The sequence below is a fragment of the Neofelis nebulosa genome, chromosome 1 (assembly GCF_028018385.1).
Source record: "Neofelis nebulosa isolate mNeoNeb1 chromosome 1, mNeoNeb1.pri, whole genome shotgun sequence".
Lineage (NCBI taxonomy): Eukaryota > Metazoa > Chordata > Mammalia > Carnivora > Felidae > Neofelis > Neofelis nebulosa.
In genome coordinates, this window is record NC_080782.1 from 135748673 (window position 1) to 135771046 (window position 22374).

The 22374-nt window shown below is 43.7% G+C and overlaps 2 protein-coding genes and 3 long non-coding RNA genes across 10 annotated transcripts in view; 2 read left to right on the forward strand and 3 right to left on the reverse strand.

Annotated features, from left to right (window-relative positions):
* The window catches only part of C1H5orf63 (chromosome 1 C5orf63 homolog), a 42112-nt gene extending 33781 nt beyond the window's left edge, over positions 1 to 8331 (forward strand). For 2 of the 5 annotated variants that reach the window (XM_058737362.1, XM_058737371.1), the window contains exons 6-7: positions 7865 to 8022; positions 8139 to 8326. In XM_058737362.1, the coding sequence (XP_058593345.1) occupies positions 7865 to 8017 (153 nt within the window). In that variant the 3' untranslated portion in view covers positions 8018 to 8022; positions 8139 to 8326. Of the gene's footprint in view, positions 1 to 7864; positions 8023 to 8138 lie in introns of those variants that run through there. The other 3 variants (XM_058737380.1, XM_058737390.1, XR_009264062.1) reach the window with 3 other exon arrangements.
* LOC131516449 (uncharacterized) lies at positions 467 to 2035 on the reverse strand. The gene is made up of 2 exons (XR_009264082.1): positions 1947 to 2035; positions 467 to 1129 (listed from the first exon to the last, which is right to left on the reverse strand). It is a non-coding gene; the product is annotated as an uncharacterized LOC131516449 (long non-coding RNA).
* Positions 3012 to 10514, reverse strand: LOC131516443 (uncharacterized). Of its 2 annotated transcripts, XR_009264079.1 has the most exons (4): positions 10116 to 10514; positions 7907 to 7987; positions 5401 to 5521; positions 3012 to 3103 (listed from the first exon to the last, which is right to left on the reverse strand). It is a non-coding gene; the product is annotated as an uncharacterized LOC131516443 (long non-coding RNA). The 2 variants fall into 2 exon arrangements; XR_009264078.1 differs by lacking the exon at positions 5401 to 5521.
* Positions 10515 to 10671: 157 nt separating this feature from the next.
* Positions 10672 to 22374, forward strand: part of MARCHF3 (membrane associated ring-CH-type finger 3) — a 150107-nt gene continuing 138404 nt past the window's right edge. Inside the window, exon 1 of the mRNA XM_058737341.1 lies at positions 10672 to 10872. The gene's annotated coding sequence lies outside the window, so the exon portion shown is untranslated. The remainder of the gene's footprint in view (positions 10873 to 22374) is intronic.
* On the reverse strand, positions 15700 to 21125 carry LOC131516454 (uncharacterized). Its single transcript, XR_009264084.1, has 2 exons — positions 20654 to 21125; positions 15700 to 18364 (listed from the first exon to the last, which is right to left on the reverse strand). It is a non-coding gene; the product is annotated as an uncharacterized LOC131516454 (long non-coding RNA).

Consider the following 22374-nt stretch of genomic DNA (forward strand, 5'->3'; position numbering starts at 1 on the left):
TACAAAATCACCCTTCTGTTTCAATTCAATTGCAGCTTCCTCCAGGAAATTTTCCACCCTTTCTTCCAACCCAAATCAATCACTGTCTCCTCCAAGCTCATAAAGCACCATAGATATGTGTATATATGGTTTATTGAGATATGAGTCACATACCATACAATCCACCCATGTAAAGGGTACAATGTGATGTTTTTTAGTACAGACTTGCGCAGTCATCACAATTTTAGAACATTTTAATCACCCCAAAAAGGAATCCTGTACCCATTAAGAGTGCCTTCCCATTTGTCCTCCCCCCGCCCTATGCAATCCTAATCTACTTTCTATCTCTATAGATTTGCCTATTCACAAAGCTTCATGTAACTGGAATCCTACAATATGTGGTTCTTTGTGACTGGCTTTTCTCATTTTACACATTTTTTTCCAGAGTTCATCCATGTTTTAGCACACATCAGTACTTCATTCCATTTTAACAGTCCGACGTATGGATACACTATGTTTTATTTATTTTTTAAATTAATGACATTTGGGTTGTTACAACATTTTAGCAATTATAATGCCTCATGTAGACTTTGATTGTCATTTAGTATGTATGGCTTAGTACTAGAGGGTTTTCGTTTGTTTGGCCTGGGTCTGTTTTATCACTTGATGATAAACTCCTATGGACAAAGAACATTATTTTCATTCCATAATCTCATATGCCAAGTATTCAATAAATGTTTGAAAGATGGATAAATGGGCAGATATCAGAGGTTTTTACTGTCAATTATAACACAAGGTACTCCAAATAAAAATATTAGAGTGGAAGCAGTAATAACACAAGGAGAGTCCCCATAAATTTACCCAGTAAATTATAACAAACACAGGTGGTTCTTAAGTAAACTTTAATCTTGGCGCTATCTCCTGGAACTCCACACATGGATCCTACAGTTGATTTTTTTCATGGAAGCAGTTCCTTTGTTAATAATAGTGGCAAAGTAGGTAAACAGAAGCCTGGAAGATGCTAGACTTTTTCTCCTAAATGGACTCCACGGTGTTTTCTTGTTGCTCTTGGCTTGTCTGAGTTTATTATTATCGTCTGTCTAGGACAGTGGTTCTCCACCCTGGCTGACCATCAGAATCCCCTGTGGAGCTTTACAAGATACAAATTATTTGGGTCCTGCCTCCCAGAATATGATTCTAAGCTTGGGTAGGGATCCAGGTTCTAAGAGCTATAAAGATGCTTCCGATGCATAGCCAATTGCAAGAATTCCTATATCAAAAGTTGCCCTGAGGTTAAAAGAATTAATCATATAAAGCATGTATGAGCACTTGACTCCGAGAGAGTATTTTACTCATCCTGGGATCATGCCCATTAATACTACCTAACATTTATAAGGCACTTTTTATTTGGAAAGAGCTTTGCAGTCATTTTTTCTTAGCTAGGCTTGCATGCTGGGTGACCTTGTACAAATCACATAATCCCTTTGTGTCTTAAACTTCCTCAAATGTAAACTGTTGGCAGTAATACTGACCCACCCTCAAGGGGTATTGTGGAGACTAATGGGGGCTGAAAGGCACTCAGCAAACAAAAATGTTACATGCATGCTTATTAGACAGGTATGAAGACCTAGTCACAGTCTTTTAAAATAAAACAAATTCCAAAATAAACCCAAGCCTTTCCTGCAATCTTCGTCATCATCTCAAAGATACTTTCCCAACGCCAAAGTACAGTAGTTCTCCCTTTCCAGCAAGACTAATAAAGTGACATAATCTATACTCACAAAGATAGAGCTAATCATGGCAGCAAATATGTCAAACAGCCCTGAAGTACAGTTGTTAACCTTCTCATTTATCATTCATAATGCAATTTAGAGATTGTATCTAAAAAATACACTCTTCTGAAAAAGATTCTTAGAAAAAATTCATGCGTGTTCACACAAGATTGTAAGCTGATGCTACATACTCACTGTTGATGTTAAGCCTGAAGGTGCTTTCTAGTCTGCTGGTTGTTTTTTCCATGGCTATATTTAGCCTCTTCTCATCCTCCCCCACGTGGCTGAAAGAATATATGGTCAAAATGAGACTTTGAGACCTAGCTGAAGTTGGGGATCGGTGAGAACGGGAGGCAGAGGAAGAGTTTCTAACCTTGGAACCAAAGACAGGTCTTGCAAGGATGGTGACCCACAACTAAGAACTCATTTGTAATATATTTTCAGGTTCTTGGAAAAGGGAGTCAGAAAACAGCCATAGTTTTCCCTTTTTCCATTTTGCTTTGAAAAGGCCACAAAACTTTCAGGGGCCAGGTCCAATTACATATTCCAATTCATTTGCAAGTGAATAGTTTCTTTGACTCTGAATAAGAATTAGTGCCCTCATGCCCACCACAGCGGATTTGAGCTGTGAATTCTAAGCAAGCATGACCTTTCTGGGGACACTCGACCTTGGCTATGCTCTTTTCTCTTTGGACTTCTGAGAGATTGGTTGTATTTCCAAGGGCAGTTGTCTGCTTTAGTTAAGCTCAGAACCTGTTAACAATTAAATTCTATCAAACAAATATTTACTGAGTACTTATACCTGAGGATAATACTGTAGTGATTACTGCAGAGGCCATGAAAAGTACCTTGAGATGCTATAACTCAATGACCTTGGGTCCTTTACCCAGGACAAGACCAACAACCTCCCCACAAAGACTCCCAGGGTTTAGTCAGCTGACATGCCTGTTTCCAGACACATCCTAAATTGGCCTCCACCAGACATCAAGATGAAATGTCATTAATTTCTCACACAGTATTTTGCTCCTTGCAATATCCCATTAGACCTTGTTCAGAATTCAGAAGCTCCTGTGAAAAGAGCCTCAGTCTTATTGTTGGGAAAGTTATCTACTGCGCATAGTTTTTGTTTTTTAAACAAGGTTAATTCTGGCATGTTTTGGCCTCAATCATCTTTGAGAGTTTCAGCATTTTTGTGGCACATCTTAAGAAGAGAAAGAACCCACATTAGCTTCAGTTTTAATAGGAGAAATTAATGCTAATACATGCCTTCAATGGGATTCACTTAGGTATCCTGAACACTTTCTTCCATCAATATGGAAAGTCCCCAGATGTATGCATTGTGGATTTTTCCTCTGTAAAGAGATGCAAATGGTTACAATCAGTTGTATCATTTCCTCTGAGTCTTTCAAAGTTCTGTTTTCTCTGTATCTCAAGGTAAGCATCCCTGCTTTGCAGATCTAGAAGCCAAGACAACATGGATTAGTTTTATCACTTTCCTCAGTGAAACAGAGACCACCTTGTCCCAGCCCATTGCTCTCCTACAAAGCACAGGAAAAAGTTATGGCATTTTAAGAGAGAAGAGAAATCAGATACAGTTTTCTCGTCCAGGGCTTGTTTTCTTTATCTTTCACATAGAATCCTTAAGATCTTAGATGAAATTTAACGATCCTTACATGTTAACTTTACTTTCTTTCAACTTCTTTAAGAAATAAACAAACAAAAAAACATGGAAAAACACTTAACCACTTATTTGTGGATCTCTCTATAACCCGGGGCATAAAATACAATCCGGGCAAAGCCAAACAAGGCACTAGAGGGTTGAGAGACAAGGAGAATGTTACGCATTAGATTTAGGATTTTGAAATAATTCCGTTTTAGTGGTTTCCTGTTTTTCTTCACATATAGGGTCAACAGTGGCCTGTCATTTGTTGCAGGTATTTAGGTATTTGCTCTAGAGGAAGACTTCTCTGACTGATCACTGACAGGAATTTTCCAAACAAAAAACAAAACAAAAAAACCCACTCTTCCATAATACCAGATCAATGAGAAGTGCCCTATTTCACAAATGTTAAAATTTTCAGTTTTAATTTTTATGTCACCTAAGTTTTCTCATCTCACCCACCCCTTGAGGGCATCTCTTTATTTCTTTATAGGAAGATTTAAATAAGCAATCGGTTTCCTTTCTAAGCATTTTTGGATTAACAATAATACTTCTCTCACTTGTATTTTAGCCCAGACGATTAAACAGTAAAAATGCTAATTAGTAGCCTGTATCTGAAGAGAAAAAGCTATTTCTTAATGGGCAAAATTCAAGCTGAGATGGAGACCTCATAAGGCACTACAATAAACGGGTTGGGATGCATGCTAAGGGGAAAGGATTAGGGACCGAATTGACCAACTCCAGAGAGAGATTCTGGCTTAGTGGAAACACTAAGCTGAGATCCGAATATATTAAAGATACTGACAACACTAAAGTTATCAAAATGCAGACATTTGTTATCAATCGTAGAGCACAATTTGTCTTTGTCTTTCTTACTGACCTGCAGCTGACTTTAGAAATAAAATAAATTACATGCTAAGAAATTAATTTTATTTTTCTTCCATTTACTTTTCCTTTCTGGAAAGACATTGAGCCAGGGTGGAGGGCATATTATTAGATGAGCATTGTGAATACAATGTCCAGAATCTGCACCCTTCTTCCCACAAACACCTATGAGGAAGTCAAAAGTCCTACTTCCAAATTCCACATCTGTCAGTTATGAGCTCCATAATGGTGGGCAAGTCTGAATTTCCAAATGCATTAGTTTTCTCATCCACTGAAGGAGGAACAATAATATGTATCTCGTCGGAATGCTGTGAAGGTTAGAAAAGCCAGTGTATGAGAAAACATCTGGAGACTAAGTGTATATTAGCACTCAGTGCGTGTTAGAATAATGAGGGAATGGAAGAAGTCAGAGAGGAGTGGAGCTCTCATTGCCCACAGGCTAAAATCTATATATTTAGCCGGGCATTCAGTGTGCTGGAAAATCTGCTTTCTCCTCACCAGCCCTTTTTTTTTTTTTTTTTTTTTTTTTTTTTTTAATTTATTTATTTTTGGGACAGAGAGAGACAGAGCATGAACGGGGGAGGGGCAGAGAGAGAGGGAGACACAGAATCGGAAACAGGCTCCAGGCTCCGAGCCATCAGCCCGGAGCCCGACGCGGGGCTCGAACTCACGGACCGCGAGATCGTGACCTGGCTGAAGTCGGACGCTTAACCGACTGCGCCACCCAGGCGCCCCATCACCAGCCCTTTTTTGACAAACGTCCTGCTGTGGTCAAACATTCTCCAATACACCTTAAATGTGCCCACCTTCCTTGCTCTGGCATTCACACCACCCTCAGCCTCTCTTTGCCAAAATTCTACCCATCTCTCAAGGGTCTCAAATGCCACTGTCTCAAGGAATGTGAGGGGACTCACCTTCTCCTCCTCTAAACCCTGGTCCTTGCTGGCTAGAGCACTCCTGGAGACACCATCCACAAAACGCTTACTGCCCCAGCAGACTCCCTGCACGTCAGGGACCACGTATACAGTACCCCACACACTGTGGTACCTTGCCAAGGAGAGGTGCTGAATAGACCTGTGATTGAATAAATACATGATTTCTCACCCTGCCCCTGTTGTGCGCTTGGACAAAACACTTTGCCTTCAGTCTCAGTTGCCTCAGCTGTGAACAGAGGATAACAGCATGGATATACTCCCCAGGTGTGCTATGAAGAATAAACCAATGACTGAAAAGCAATTTGAAAATGTAAAATGAAATGCTATATATAAATGTTACATAATCAAAATCATTTCCCTCTGTATTATGGTTTATTTGGCTTTATATCTTGGAATCCTTTGTGGGTTTCAGAATCTCACAGATGCAAAACCAGCCACATTAGCACCTAAATTCTCTTGGGTAATAAACGATTGTGTGTATTATAGCTCACGGCTACTTTTCCCTGGCATACTTACACATGAATCTGTCATAATTTGGGGCATTCATAATAACTAATGATACAATTCATTTCTTAAGGATAATCCATTCTTTTCCTTCTTTAGCCAGTTACTGTTCCCACATGGCTGCCTCAAGGGAACTAACTTTCATTAAACCCCAAATCCAGATGATGAGCACACTGTCTGGAAGCCCAAACTGAGGAGGTTATAGTCGTAGACCTGGAAGTGGTTTGGAGTTTTGAAGCACTATTTGTTTTCTGTGGCCATTTTTGTCCCGAATTCTGAATCTGTCACTCGCTTTATTGTATGTTACCAAGTGCTCAATGCAGTCTAATTGAGGTACCAGGCAAGACTGGATTAGCCCTTTCTGTAGGAAAACAGGCAATGCTAGTCGTAAATACTATTACTAAAAGAGGCTTCTGACTTTTAGTCCATAGAAGAATATAAATCTTAGAACGGTCCTTCCACATAGATAGCAACTCTGAGGAAGGACAGACAGTAGCAACATTAGGGGCTGATTGTGAGCATCAAGTGAGTAATTAGATGGAAAAGTATGGAACAGCGCAGGACATATAGTGAGTGTCAATAAATATGAGGCATTGTTATTATCAGCAGAAGGACCACTATGAGCCCGGCCCTGTGCTAAGAGTTACACAGAGATTCTTGCTTGAGATTCCTAATAAGCTAAGCAGAAAAAACTCAACATTCTTCACCACCACCCCAATTATCTCAGAGAAGCTAAGCACCTTGTCCGAGGTCTCAAAGTTAGGAAGCAACGGAAAGGAAATAAAACCTTCAGTCGATCATGTTTCTTCAGCCCATATTGTTTGTCCTGTTTCTCAGAACACCCTGCTGTTCTTATTTTTAACTTAGGTTGGGAGTCTGTTTTTCCTTCTTGAGTACATGACCCTCCCTTTCCACATTCCTCAGTGTTACTCATTCTGAAGTTTTAAAATTAACGGTATTTTTTAATCTCTTCTGGTGGCCTTCTGACCAATGTGTGTAGTTTTATGTACCAGGCCATCTTCCTTAGATCATTCTAGCCTTTCATCAGAGTTGTCCTCACATGGTGGCATCCACTTTTAACAAGTTCAGTGTAGATTTTTTTCCAGGGCATGCATGAGGAAATCCCAAGTTTGTGTACAACAGAGGCTTCCCTTTCCCACACATTTCTGTTATCACATTTTTCCTTGGTTGGACCTGAGGCAATAGAACTTTGACAGGGGGTGCCTGCATTATCATTTAAACACATGAGATATCATTGTTTTGTGGGTGGTATCACCCTGGCTGCAGACATTGTGCCAGAGCAATCTCTCTGTTACAAAAAATAGCTCCTAGTTGCGGACAAACTAACACCATACTTGAGTTTGCAAAATCACCTACGAGATATTTTGTCCTCTCTAGGGGAATTAATATTTCAGAGTGCTTTATCATGAGTTATCTCTTCTTTCTGTGAAATTAATCAGAAGGATTGCTGTTTTGTAGTTGGAAAACTCAGGTTAATGGCTTGCCTGTAGTCCTAGAACGAACCTATGGCATGGCTGGTATTAGAATCTGCTGCTTCTGATTGCATTTCTTTGCTAAGGTCTTTAGCTCAGCCTGTTCAATTTCTGAATAATTTTCAAAGTGAATACATGATGAGAGAGGTGGTGGAAACGGAAAATAGGGAAAAACACTATTCAGTTGAGCAAAGCTCCCAAAACAAAGAACAAGGACAATCAAAGAACAAGGTAATCAAAGAACAAGGACTGTGAGGACCCTTTTCCATCATTTCCATTTATGGAATAAAAGGACAATAATCCAACGAGATTAAAATGAAGAGAAATTCCAAGTGTAGAGAGGAACTGTTCAGACCACACTGTTTTCCTGTTTCAACATCATTTTGTTCTCCTTTTCAACAATCACTACTGCTATAAATGGCATGAACTGGCAGTGCTTTTTAACCGCTGTCACAGTGTCCCCCTTAAGCCGCTAAACAGAGTGGGTCAATTCTGCCACTGCTGTTTTATGGAGAGGAAGCAGGGGTAAACAGAGGTTAAGTGACTGCCAGGAGCACTCACAGCTCAGATTAGAACCCAGGGCTCCTATCAGTCACATCCTGCTGAAATTTACAAGGCTCCAAAATGTTGTTTCAGTGTCAGAGATGGGTGACAGTGCCTGAAGGGAAATTTGCTCACCATCCACAAAAGGACCAGCACAGCTTCCATGGCCTCAACTCAGTCTTCTCATTCCCAAGCCATTCCACAAACTTCTTCATCCTTTTGAAGGAAAGAAATTGTCTTCACTGAAATAGGTTAGTACTAAGCAAGTGTCTTCTATGTCTAGATTTCCCTGGTTTTCTGTTTATTTCATACAGATATGACTACAATGAGTTCTTATGCAAGTAAATCTCATTTTTTTCCCTTGTAGAATACGGGGACAGCCCAAACTCAAGAGATCACTGGGAGAATGACAGCCAAAGGATTAAGTCTGTGCCAGAGTGACAAACTCTTATCAAACACCAATTACAACAGAAAATGGTATGGAAATACGAATGTAGTCTAGATGTGCTGTCTCTAAATGCCATCCACTCTATAAAGGAAAATAAAACCAGTTACTTGTCCGAAAACCCATGGTAATTATGTCTGTATGGAACAAAGAGATGGAAAACCCTGGAAATCAGGACATGGAAGTCACCCATCTAGTTCTTATTTCCTAAAAAGAAACTTCCTATTTCTTTGTTTCATCATCTAACACATACTATAGCATGTACAGTCAACAGCCAATGTTTAGCTCCTATTACCAAGGTGATTTTTAAAATAATCACTAGCATCTGTGAAAAACCTTCACAGGGTGTTAACATGATAAACACTGTTGGCAAACTTTTCCTCTAGTTATAGACAGGAGTTGGGGGGTGGGGTGGGGTAAGGAATCCAAGGAAATATACTTTTCCCCTTATCTTCCAACCCCAACCTAGGCAGAGATCTGGTGTATATTCCATTCACTTGGTCTACAGCTCATTCCTTGTGGGCAAAGGCCATTCTCTCAAGTCAGTCAGCAGTATGGTAAACAACTGCTTACCATGGAATGGGTTGGACTCCCTTGGCTACACCAGTCCTTTGATTCACTAAATGAGTAATTTCTGCAATCCAAATAGGTTTTTAAGGCCTACTAAGGACTGTCCAGAGCCTGATTTTCTTGCTTGACAACCTGTCTTAGGGACCTTTCCCTGCTGAGACAGGGAGCTGAATAGACACAAGTTGAAACTCAAACCACGCCAGAGAGCCCACCTCAGAGCTGTAGCCTTCCCTGCTGGAGTGGCCATTTCAATTTCTTTCCAGCTACAGGCCTTTTGCCTTCCTTCTTGCCAATGACCCTCATCAGGAGGGTCAAGCAGCTACCGAAATAACACCTCTAATAGTCCATACTCCCTCACGCACAAGAAACTAAAACCTTCAGGACTTGTGAATCTGAGGGAGCCAATGGTCAGTGATGAAGGTGTCAGGGCACCAGAAAGCTTGGCCCTTTTCCTACTACGCATAAATTCATTTTACTAACACGGTTTGAGTGCCTACCTATGTCAGGTGCAGTTCCAGGCAACCATTGGCCGCTCAGCACCCAAAGCTATGGGTCTACAGCTTGCTAACATTCTAGGCCTCAGCCTGGAAAGCAACACCCAACCCCGTTGCTTTTTGACTCTATACCTACAGCTCCGTGTATGTGTATACTTCAGCCAAGGTAAGGGCTTAAACACAGGGTGAAGGGCATCCCTGCCAACAAAAGGAGCAGAAGTGACCGGGCCGGCCAGGAAGGGCAGAGCCCACAGAGCCTACTCAGAGGGGCTACTGAGCTGCGACCGACCAGAAAGCTCAGGATCCTCCGGTGCCCGCCGCTAGGGAGGTCTCTGAGCTCGGTCCAGGAACATCCGAAGGAGCAGGGGACGACAGCGTGCATTGTGGGCACTTGTGGCTCGCTTGGAGGCGTTCCTGCTCGCGAGGATTGGGCGGCCCTGGCCCTCTGGCGGACCCAAGGAACAACAGCAGCAGGAGCCATGCTACGGAAGTCCCCCGACAGAGCAGCCGACCCTAGGTTGGGTATCGAGGCCTCCGGCGCCGTCTAGCGTCCGAGCCTCCCTTTCGCCCCCGGGCTCTGCCCAAGCGCCTCAGGCACTTTGGGCCGGGAAGGGGGCCTAGGCGCCGGTAGGCTTCCCTCCTGCTGCTGCTGTTGGTATGAAAGCACGGCTGAGGAGGGGACGTGTAATGAACTTTCCAGGAGGTCCGCAGAGTCGGAGTTTTGTTTTGAAGATAACCACCAAACCGCAACCAGAACCTTTTCCAGGGAGCCCGGAGCTCCCAGTTCCGGGCCCGGGCCTCCAAAGGTGACTGGGTGAGGCGGCCCGGGACTCACCCTCTTTGGGTCTCGGTTTCCTCGCTGGGGCTCCTTTGGGGACGCCAAGTTCGGCGCCTCCCGCGGACACCAGGTGTGGGCGTTGTCAATCCGGAGTCGGTCCGCGCTGCGGCTGGGCTTCTCGCTTCATAGCGCGCCGACACGCTGCGGCTCTTGGGGCTCTGGACGGCCCCAGACCTCTCTAAGGCAGGGGCCTTCCGGGGCCGCCACTTCCCTCCCGAGGCGCCCGGGTCGCGGGGCAGCTACCCCGACAGCACCAGCCCGCAGCCCAGGAACCCCACCGCAGCCAACTTCCCCGCCGCCAGCGCGTCTCAGATCCAGCCCTCAGCCGCGGGCGATTGGACGGCGGCAGCGGGGCGGAGCCGGGCGCTCGGCACTGCCCGCGGCCGCCCGGATTCCCGGAGTCGCCGCAATTGGCTGCGGGCTCCGCCAGTCACGCGCGGAAGGCGCCCCGCCCCGCCGGGCTGGCCCAGGGCTGGCTCCGCCCCGCCCGCCGCGCGGCCCCGCCTCCCTCCAGAGCCGGGTAGCCTCAGCTCCGCGGTCCGCCTCATTCGCTAAGCTGGTCCACGAATTGTCAACGCGTTCGGGCGGCTGCTGAGCCGGGGCGCCCGCCGGGCTTGTCGTGCTCCCTCGGAGGTGCCTTCCCGAACCACTGTGCCGGGTCCGCTAGGGCCAGAACGGTCGCCGGTTCGGGGCAACTTGGGATTCAGGACCCTCTGCAGGGGCGTCGGTTTGTGATCGGGACTCGGCGAGGAGGGTGAGTGGCCGCGCGCAAGGCGAGCGGCTCCTCTTGGCGCTGTTCGGCGAGCGGGGGGACTGGACGGGTCCTGGCGGGCGTCGGTGCGTCGGTCCTAGCTTGGCGGCTGTGGGGAGGTCAGGGCCAGGCGGGATTTACTCCTTGCTAGTATCCCCACTCCCGAACTTGTTTCGGAGAGTCGCAACTCGGTCCGGGACGCGGCTCTGCGTTCTCACGAACTTGGCGTGTTGTAATTGCCATCATTAGGTGGGGCCTGGGGACGCGTCCCTTGGCGCTCTGCGGCGACGACACGCGCGCTGGGGGCGGCCTCGGTGCCCTGTCGTGTACGGGCAACAGTTCCTAGATGGCTTGCGGACGGGTTTCTGAAAAATTAACCAGCGCCAGAGGCGGTGCGGCGCGACAGTATCCTATCCGTAGCCTGAACCAGGGACCATCGTGTTCGGGGTGGGTCTTGAGCGGTCAGAGAACTTAAGCGACCATCTAGGTTCTGTAACAGGGGCTTCAGTGCTTTGCAATTCCTGAAAGGAATTGACAGCATGGATATTAAACTTTGGTAAAGTAATTACTTTCTATTAGCACTTGTATCCGCATCCCTCACGAGGTGCTCGGACCTCCACATCACCTGCAAGGTGTGTCGGAAAGACTTCGTTAGGACCAGGCGGGGAGCTGCTGTCTGTCCCAGTGCAGGGAGCCTGGGAGAATCCAAGACGAAACCGTGAAAGGGACCACCAGGCTGGTCGGTTGGTGTGTGTTTTACGTGATGAAGTTGTGACAGGAACTGACAACAGAGGATTCAAGGTTAAATTTGACACTTCGTTTGTGACCCAGTCTGGGATATTTTTTCTCTGTTTTAATGATAAGTGTTAAAAGCAGCTGGTTTTTCTGAGGGCAGTTGCATACATGTCCTTTATATTATGTGTGGACCAAATAGAATTAAATGTAATATTTCCTTGTCATTTTTATTTGATGTGAATGAGAGCTTCCGGAGTGTACTAGAGACTTGGAAACACAATTTGGGGGAAAAATTGTCTTGGAAAATATACGAGAACGTTGAGATATATAACTATTCATGCTTGAATATGCATATGTAGATGTGCGTGTGTGTGTAAAATTGATTGGTGAATGAGATAGAAATATATGGAGGGGGAAACAGCCTTGAACTTGCCCTGGGTGGAGAGATGGACGCTCTGATCTATGGAGTGTATGATCAGTGTGTGTGTGTGTGTGTGTGTATGCATGTCTGAATCTGCTTGGTCTGTCTGGGTCAGTGTATGTCCATGAACTTTATGAGCATTTAGTTCAATACCACTCGGTGCAGATTCTGAGTTCCTGTTTTACAGCCCAGCAGCCCCCAGCCGGCCCATCTGTTAAAACATAATATGTACGCTTAAGTCACTTCATTTGGATCACTAGGGTGGAGTGTGGGTAGGGGGCAACCCTTAGTAGGAACAACATGCTACAAACAAAGACTGCCTCTCAAGTTCTATTTTCATTCTGTATTCAGCCTGAACTTGTGATTTTGGTGAGGGAGAAAAGGAGTGTTTGACTCTTCGGGAATGGCAAACTACATTTTGTGAAATAATTACAGTCGTGGTTTGGGGAAAGAGAGTTTATAAGAGGAAAAAAAAAATTCCTGTAGAAAAGAAATGTGTTTGTCACATTACCATGCAACACTGGTTTACTGCTTTGCACTGGTATGTATATCAGGAACTGTTTTCTTTTGCTTCTTAAGAGAATGCATTAAAACTGAATTGTTTTGCACCAAAAAAAAAAAAAAAATCCTTAATAGACGTAAACAGAGCTTTATTGCAGAGGCTATTTAATCTACCAGAGTTAAGACTGGCTTAGTAATTCTAATGAAACATGTTTTTAGGAATTTATAACCTGGATATAAATTCATATTCAGCCTAATCACTGGTTGCAGTGGTTCACAATTTATAGTTGAAGAAATAATAAAAAACCTTTATCACAAAAATTCTGATGACTAAAAGGGTATGGGAGGAGTAAAACAGCTTAATAAGTTCCTGCAGCTAAGTGACTGATACTTAAAAAAACTATAAATTTCCTTAATAACGTAATTACTTTTGGTGACAAAATAAAGGCATAGTTTTGAGAAGGCTAATTGATATTTTTGCCAATAATTTTATGCTCATAATTACATTTTAAGAATGGTGTTTATTATTAATGTGGGCAGAATAAACTGGCATGGTTCTTAAGAACTCATCACAAGAAGTATTGTTTTTATTTTTATGGTACTTAAAACATTTTGCAGAAAATATACATATCTCGAATCTGTGAGTGTCTTTTAAGTTTCTCATGCACTACAAAAACAAAATAATTCTCCTGCCTTGATATGGATCATCTGAATCAACTTAGAAATTCAGTTTGTGGGCTGAACTCTGTTCTCTAAGATTTGATTCAGGAGTGTGGGGTGGGGTTCAGTTATCTGTATTTTGAACAAGCACCCCCTCTCCTCGAGTGATTCTGACGTCAGGGATCCCCTCACCGTATTTTAAGAAACACTGGCATGGTATTTATGATATAACAGAATGACCCTAGTCTGTGAGGTGATTTAACAAGTAATTGTTCTGATATTTCCAGGTGGCATTTGCCAGCCTTGTGAAATTTATAGGCAACACTCTAATACTCTGTCCTCAACAATAGCACCTTTTGTCCTGTATTCAGGAGTGTTTAGAATCCTCAGCTATCTCTCCTTTAGGTTAGCCCCAGTTGTAAGGAAGTCTCTCTGGAGAAGCAAGGTAATTTAAGACCCCTCCAGTCTTAGTTCCTCCAGTCTATATTCAAAGTCAAGTGGGTTCCTGGGGTGCTCCAAGGGGACTTTGCCAGTCATAACTCACATTGTTGGACATTTCTCCCTGGACGGTAAAAGAATCCCGGTTCTTGGGAGCCACCTTTGATTCTAAAGCCAATCGGCGCTTGGGGATTAGAACCTCAGTAGGACTAGTACAGACTGACACAAGATCAAGGATCTCCTTAGGAAGCTGTAGCTGATCTGCCTCTTGCTCAAGGGAGAGTCCAGGTCACCTACCCAGCGGCCCAAACATTCTCGTTTTCTGAAACTCATCTTAGAAGTATTTCAAGCTGTCCAATTAATTGGATAGATTTTTTTCAGCATCATAGAGTGATGGGTTGAAAACTGATTGCTAATAACTTCTCTTCTCAAATCAGTGTGAATTTGGACTTATTAATTATTGCCAATTCCCTTTTGATGTACAGTTTGATACACATTAAGAGTCTATTCTTGGGGCTCCTGGGTGGCTCAGTCGGTTGGGCGTCTGACTTCGGCTCAGGTCATGTTCTCACAGTTCGTGCTTTGAGCCCCGCATCGGACTCTGGGCTGACAGCTCAGAGGCTGGAGCCTGCTTCCGATTCTGGGTCTCCCTCTCTCTGGCCCTCCCCCACTCATGCTCTGTCTCACTCTCATCTCAAAAATAAATAAACATTTAAAAAAAATTTTTTTAAATAAAAAAAAAGTCATTCTCCCATTTCAGACTGGCACAATTCTCAATTTAAAACATCTATATAAGGGGTTTTTTTTAATGTTTATTTATTTTTTTTGAGAGAGAGACAGAGTGTGAGTGGGGGAGGGGCAGAGAGAGAGGGAGACCCAGAATCAGAAGCAGGCTCCAGGCTCTGAGCTGTCAGCACAGAGCCCAGTGCGGGGCTAGGAATTCACAAACTGCGAGATCATGACCTGAGCCGAAGTCAGATGCTCAACAGACTGAGCCACCCAGGTGCCCCTAAAACTTCTAGATAAGGTTTTAAAGAGAATGGATCTATCAGAGGTTGTTGCCCTTCCCTCGTTCTACCATCCGTGTACTTAGGAAAACCTATTGACTTCTCAGAGTTCAGAAGTGCCTGGGATATTTACTTGCCTGATGACAAAAGGACATGGATAGGCTGGGACACTGAACTTGGATTATTCCAGGCCACTGGATCATTACTGGGACTTTCACAGAGCAATTCCCATTTAAAGGAGCACTTGGCAGAAATGTTTATAGGTCACTTATCTTAACAATCCTTTGAGTACGATGATTCTTTTCCAGATGAGCAAACAGCAGCCACAAAAGGCTGGTAATATTTAGATCCTGTCTTTCCCATTCAAAGATAACACCAATAACTGAGAAATTGGCCTTGCATTTGAATTATTTTTTCTTTAGCATCCTGGTAATATGACAGGATTATGCTTAGTCATTCATATCGTCTATAATTTTTTTTACCTCTTTCTTCAAATTTCTTTGTATAGTGAATGTGACCTTGGGACAGTTTTCTTTATAAAGTTAACCACCATATGTGATAACTTGGTTCAGTGACCCTAACCTTAACCAGCCAGGCTTGACCCAGAATGGCAAATAATTTGCTAAAGGTCACAGAGCAAGATGGCAGCAAAGCCTATATGTAGAATTCCTTGGACTCATATTTTAGACGTTTCCATTTGCTTATGAGTCCTATTATGCTGCTAGTAATGTTTTTATGCTGGCAGAATAGAATTGTTTATATTTCATTTGCCCAGCTTCTGCATGATGAATGGGACCCAGAACATTTTAAAAGCCTAAGTTATAATCCCAGCCTGATTGTACAATGGGATTTATGCCTACTTCAAAAAACTATGGTAGAATGCTACTTTTCTTGAAACTGGGCCATAGGTCACTGCAAGCTTCTAAGCAACAATTCTTTTTTTTTTTTTTTTTTTGGCAAAAGGAATTTGGCGACTTTTCTAGTTTTTTCACCCTTCTTTCCCCACCTCTATTCCCATGGCAATATCTACCTATAAAGCATTTACTTTTCAAGTCAATCTGCCCTTTTAACATCTCCTAATACTTGAATTGTAGCCATTTTGACTCTTTTTCCCCCAACATACCCTTACCAAGTTCTTACCTTTACTTTAGATTTTTGGTCCTAGACACGTCCTCATACAGAATACTGATGGAGCTATGTAAGTTTTACTCTAGCTTTCGCTTTGTGGATTTAACTACAACAATGGTAAGAAAAAAGGAAGAGAAGAGTAATGTCAAAGTCATGTTGTAAGTATCATGTTAGATATTACCAGCTTATTGTTTCCACGGGAAATTTAAGATCGAGATAATTGAAGTGACAGATGCATTCATCTGTGGCCTTGCAGACACTCTTCTAATAGAAGATGAAAAATATAACTGAAGACAGCATCCTAGGTTACAGAAGAAAAACAAATGTTAAGTTCTCAGAAACGAACGGACAAAATGTGAAGGGTAGGGGTGGGATGGGATGGGGAGGGTGCTGGGAAAGAAGAAGCCCCAGGAACATGCCAGACAGAGTGGTGAGAAATTTATAGAGGTGCTGATGGTTTGGGGTTTCTTGGGGGCATTGATTCTGTTTTATATTGTCTTCACAACCCGCTCGCCCTGCTTGCTTTAAATAATTTATTATAGCAGCAGGCCTTCCTCTGTTAGTTTCCTTTTTTATAACTTTTTCCTTCTCATCTCTGGGTCTAATCAGAGGCATATATAATAGCATGGCTGCTCTAGAGTACTTAGGAAAATCCGTGATCAATACTGCTACATTATAAACCCCTGGCTGTTGTGTTCTATTTTGCAATGTTTTCTTCCTTGTTATGTTAACTGCGTATCTGTGTTTTAAACAATATTTTATTCATCTTTGCACAATGAGACTATGGGCTTAGTCTTCTTGGCTGGAAGTATCTTTGGAGTAATCCATCATCAGAACACCATTGATCTAATGATGTATTTATTGCTCACTATTGCAGCACTGGCAAAAAACCCAGTATGATTCTAAAAATTTGATTAAAAAGAAATCAAGCTTTTGCAAGGCGTAGCCATCCAATTATGTTAGCAGCTGCCAAGTGTAGTTTATGCTAAAATATACACACATATTTCAAGTGAGCAAAACGTGATCTTTTCAAAAGCTTTTAAAACTTTTTGCTATGAGACAAGTAGACCAAGAAGATGTCTCCTAATTAGAAAAACTATAAGTGTACTCCCCATCTCAGCCAAAGGTATGGTCTAGTATTTTTTTTTTTTGGATTATATCCCTAGACTCGAAAATGGACAGGTTTATCTTTTTCATCGACATAATAAAAACAGTGGGGCTAAGAACGAACTCCTAGCCCTTGAACGATTTTCCAGGTAATCATTACAAATCAGAACGAACTGAAATTAATTGACAAACAGTGACTGAGTACCTATCATGGGTGGCACCTCCTTTCTACTTAACTAACTCCACATTGCAGTTCAAGCATTAGCGCCTTTGGGAAGCTTCTCCGTGTTCCTCTTTGGGCTGGTTGTATGCTGTCAGCAGGACCTTTCCCTCTTGTAGCCGCACTCCCTCCAGGCCAGCAGCCCCTGGAGGGCAGGGCCTCTCACCTTCCAGTTTCTCAAGAAAGGGTATTTAAGAAATAGTTGCCAGGTATGCTAGAGGGCCACAGAGAATTACAGGTGAACACTTGCAAGCCCTCTGAAGGATGTGCACGCGTATACTCACCGCCAGTGTATTTATTTAATGTTTATTTTTGAGAGACAAAGACAGAGCACGAGCAGGAGAGGGACAGAAAGAGAAGGAAACACAGAATCCAAAGCAGGCTCCAGCCTGAGCTGTCAGCACAAAGCCCGACACGGGGCTCGAACTCCCAAGCCGTGAGATCATGACCTGAGCCGAAGTCAGACGCTTAACTGACTGGGCCACCCAGGCACCTCTCACCACCAGTTTAAATGGCAGTGATAATTGAATCCCAGTGCCAGAGTTCCGGCGTTGGCCCCAATCTCAATGCTTCATGTAGCTTTCATCCGTTCCTGCTCTTTCGTCTTTATATCCCCTCCTCTTCATTCCTGGCCTTTCCTCCTCTTGTCACTGCCTCCCTGTTGTGACTTGTTCAGAAATGCCCCCATCTCCACCCTCCTTCCACTAGTCTAGGCCACGGCCCCTGGTACCTTTTGTGTTCTCACACTCCTTGTGTCCTATCTTGAGCAAGCAGCTAACTCACGGGCCCCACTTGGAGACTTGGGGCAGCCTGACCACGCACATCTTTTCAAGTCTCAGACGGCTTGGTCCCTCTTGCCTTCCAGGGCAGCCAACCAGCTACTTTTGGCCACGGAGGTCTGAGCGCCGTGGAGGAACCAGGTGGTTGCTGGGCCTACAGGCCGCTGCCAACCAAAGCTCAGCATAATGGGCAACCTTGACATTTGTGAAGTGAGGCTTTTTAAAAAATAATAATCCCAGCAGATTTGTATTGCCGAGACTTTTATAAATGTTTTTCATCTCTAAATCTCCTTTCATTCAAGAATGATCCCCTGCACAACTGTGCTTATGATGTCATCTGATGACTTAGGTACGTGCTTACCTCAGAGTGGGTTGCTGAACTGCTGCACGGACCGCGTGTCCAGGTGGAGTTTATGGGGCAGCAAAAGGAAGCGTAACTGCCTGGGGTCAGGGCCTTAGCATCGCCCTTTTAGGTGAGATCTTAATGCACTTCAAATGACTGCAAGAGATCAAGGACCCTTGTTTTCTGTCTCATCTGGGAGGTTAAGCCTCACTTAACATAGGTGCTTTCTTCTCCTACCTGCCAAGAAAATCCCATTAGAAAATTGGGTGATTACATCTAAATATTATTAAAGGCAACAGAGAAGATGAGCAATCCTAGATTAGGTCATGGACTCACTGATTTCTTTTGGACCTTTTAAGTCAGGAGCACTTGCCCCTGCATGTCTCAAAGCTTCTTTCATCTAGGTGCTGCAGGCTAGCAGGGTTTGAGGGTGTCTATATCGGGGGGGGGGGGGGGGGGCAAACGTCTGTGGAACCCCTTGCCCGTGCCCTTCCCTGCAGCCGGTGGAGGCTCTCCCTGTGGTGCTTTGCTTTGGCATTTTCTCAGACCTGCATTTCAGTATCCCATATACCAAAACTTCCTCTTAATACTTTGTGACTGTGTTACATAAACTGAGGTTCTCACAGCCAGAAAGTTCTCATCCTTCACCTTCTAGGTCTCCGTGATTTCGACTTTTCTCTTTCATTTAGTCCTACCCTCCACTCACGTTTTCCTCTCTGGAAAGGGATATTCTCCATCCTTCCTGTTCAGGTACGAACTCTATTTTATAAAGCTCTATGGTAATCATTGTTCCCACGAACCTTTTCCCTGCAGGAGAAACTGCATTTTTGACCATTTCCAGAGGACTTTCCTAGAGGAGTCCAATGTGTCTTTCTGATGCTAAGGAGATGATCCCAGTAATGCGACTTCTCCTCTCTGGGATAATGCATGCTCTGATGGCCTTACCTAGTGAGAAAGGAATTCATCTCGCAAAACCTCAGTTTTCACCAGCCTTACCCATACTTGCCAGGGACACCCCCCCACCCCCACCCCTTACCTGCTTAATCACCCTTACTGCCTCCTGCTCACTTTTTGTATTGTTAGGAAACAAGATCACAAGCCTCTGCCAGCAATAGACATATTCATTGCAATCTAGGGGATGAGACTTTCTACAGAGACCAGAACAGGTAGACACTGAATAGGGAAAAGAAGGACTGGGCTGCCCTGATATCTTTACAGACAGGACATGTGCGCTGGTGCCTCTTCCGCTGGTAAGTTCTTCATCTGTTGTTCTAACCAACCATGGACCGTTTCCTTTTGAGGCTGGGTCACTGCCTTCTAGCTAACACCAACACTGGTCCCTTTTGGCTTTCCCTTTGGAAGGATCGCAGTGTTTGGTTTCCTCTCCTCCATTGATTTTTACCTAATTTTTATTTCGGGTGTTTCAGGTTGTTTTACTCTGATCTACCTACTTAAGTTGTGTTGTTTCTAACCTCCGCAGATATTTTTCTACCACTTTCCAGCCCTTGACAACATCGCACAGACACCGTCCTTATATTGAACGAAATTCCATTTTCGCCGCAGATCAGTAATGAAGACATTAAGTGGCATCCGGATGGTGACGCTTTCAAGAGCTAAGGCACCATTTGCTATTCTGTTTTAATTATGGCCTCTTAGCAAATCTTCACCGGTTACAATGTTCACCCCATTTGATAAGTAATATCTCTCAAATACTCTACAAAATTATAAAACCTATGTGCCTTATATTTTCTGTTCTCCATTATGGGCTAAATTTATAATTCCATAATTTTTCTTAAAGAAAAAATACTTATTAGACCAGAATGGCTAATTTGGTTTCAAGCCGTACTGCATTTTGCTTATTGTGAACCATTAGACATTTATGTGAACTTTTATTTTACCTCATTCCCAACCCCCACCGGCCACTCCACTGCCAATAATCGCAGTCCGACCCTTCCCTCTACAGTCAGTAAGCATCTAGGCTTTTTTTGCAAGATGGATATTTTATTTTACCGGTCCCTGATAGTTTCAATTTCAAACTAACTCTACATGGCCGAAGCAAAAATAGCCAGTGCCCTATTATGATTATATTCCCCTCTTCCTTTCTAGGCGGGTCTGTCTCCTGACAACAAATCATAAACCTGCACCTCTTCTGCAGAGCGTTTCTGCCCCTTAATCCTCTTGTCCCAGGAGAGTGTGACGCTACGTTGGTTTCCTTAGCATCTGCCCGGTGCGTGGGATCTGTGCTAGATCTTACGTGGTCCCTGTTGAAATTCTTATAATTGGATAAGAGCTCAGAAGTGGAAGCCTTATGAAACAAAAGCCCAATGAGGGGTGTGCTTCACTGAGGCCTTCAGGGAAAAACATGTCCACTAGGCAGGCGAAAGCTGAAAGGCAAAGTTTATAAACAGAAAGCCAGAGATAGACCATTCGGCACCAGCTAGTTACACCAAAGCGCCATCTTCCTGTTGTGACTTCCGGGGTGTTTTCCCCTTGGCCTTTTCCCGGTGACCGTTCCAGTATTGTAAATTACAACGCTGGGTCACCCCATATCCAGAGCTTTGGAGTGCACTGAGCTAGAGTCAGAAGCCCTCGTTCCATTCCTAGACCTTCCCAGAGACAAAGAAACGAGGGATGCTTCCAAACGGAAATGTCCGTGTGAAGGTGATGTGGTCCACTTGCTAGGAAACCCTTCCGCACACGGCACAAGACTCCAACTCCAACCGACCTACGCGGGAAGGAAGTGTATTAGCTCGTGTGAGAAGTAGGGCAGGCAGCAGGATTGGTTGATTCAGTGGCCCATTTACATCATCAAGGATACAGGTTGCGTGCACCTCCCTGCCACTGTCATCCTTAGGGACCACTTCCCTCTAAGCCTGGGTCTTATCTTCTTGGCAGGATGGCTGCAGTTGTTCACATGGTACTCATGGGCATGACAATATCTAGAGCACAGAAAATGGACCACCCCCTTGTACAATCTCCTTTTGAAGGAGACGAAAATATTACTAAGAAGTGTCTGAGAAGACCTGTCTTCTTATCTCATTGATCAGAACAGGATCACATGCCCCATCTGTACATCCATCACTAGCAGGATATTCTCCATCATTGCTTGAGAGAGGGGGCAGGTGAATGTGAACAAAACTGGGATTCTGTTAGTAAGAAAGAAGTCTGTGTATGGGAGTGAGGGGGCAGTAGATGTTGGCAAGCAACTGTGTCTAGTATACATTGTGACTTGGAAAGTAACCATGAAATTCCATTTATGACTACTGTGTGGCTGGTAGGTACCACTGAAATACTATACACATCTGGACACAAAATGGCTAGGCTAGGTTGACAGGGAGAGAAAAGCCACAATGCAGACTAATTAAGGACGGAGAAATGAGCCAAGATCAATAATTATTCTGATTAGAATCACAATAAACCCTAATGATTCAAATGTACTAATTTATGTCTATTTGTCCTCGATGAGTATATGATCTTTACTGAATAAAAAAAAGATTAAAACGATTTGCTCATTTCGTAAGAATTCTGTATTTTGGATATATTTTTTTGCAGTATCAGTCTACTTGAATGTAAACATTTTTTACCAACTTTATTTACATATCACAGCATTAATAATAATAATGATTATCGATGATGGTAAATGGCTATGATTTATTGAGTGCCCTTTTATAAATTAGGAATTTAGCATCCGAGAGGAGCCAGTAACTTGCTTTTAGCTCACATAGCCACTGAGTGGTTAAGCTAGGATTTAGACTTCAGTTCATCTGCCCATGTCCCTTCCCGGCCCTCCATGGCTTCTCTTTGTGTTAGAAGACTACCATTGCCTGTACGGCCTTAAGTGATCGGGCCCTGCCCATCTCTCTGACCTTATTACTGACTCGCTTGCCCTCACTAGTTTTCCAGCCACACTAGCTTCCTTGTTGTTTGTCTCATAAGCTGGTCTCATTCTCACCCCTGACTCTGCATCTGTTTCGTCTGCTTGGATCACACATCCTTAGCTCCTATGGTTCCATTCTTTCCATTCAGGGCTCCCCTTCACAGTGACCTCTCAGGACCATCCCAGCTGATCTCCTTAGGGGATCCCCCACCCTCCAATCCTCTGTTTCTGCTCCGTTTTTGTGTCCTCTATGGTATTTGCCATAATCTTACATAATTTACCTGTCTGC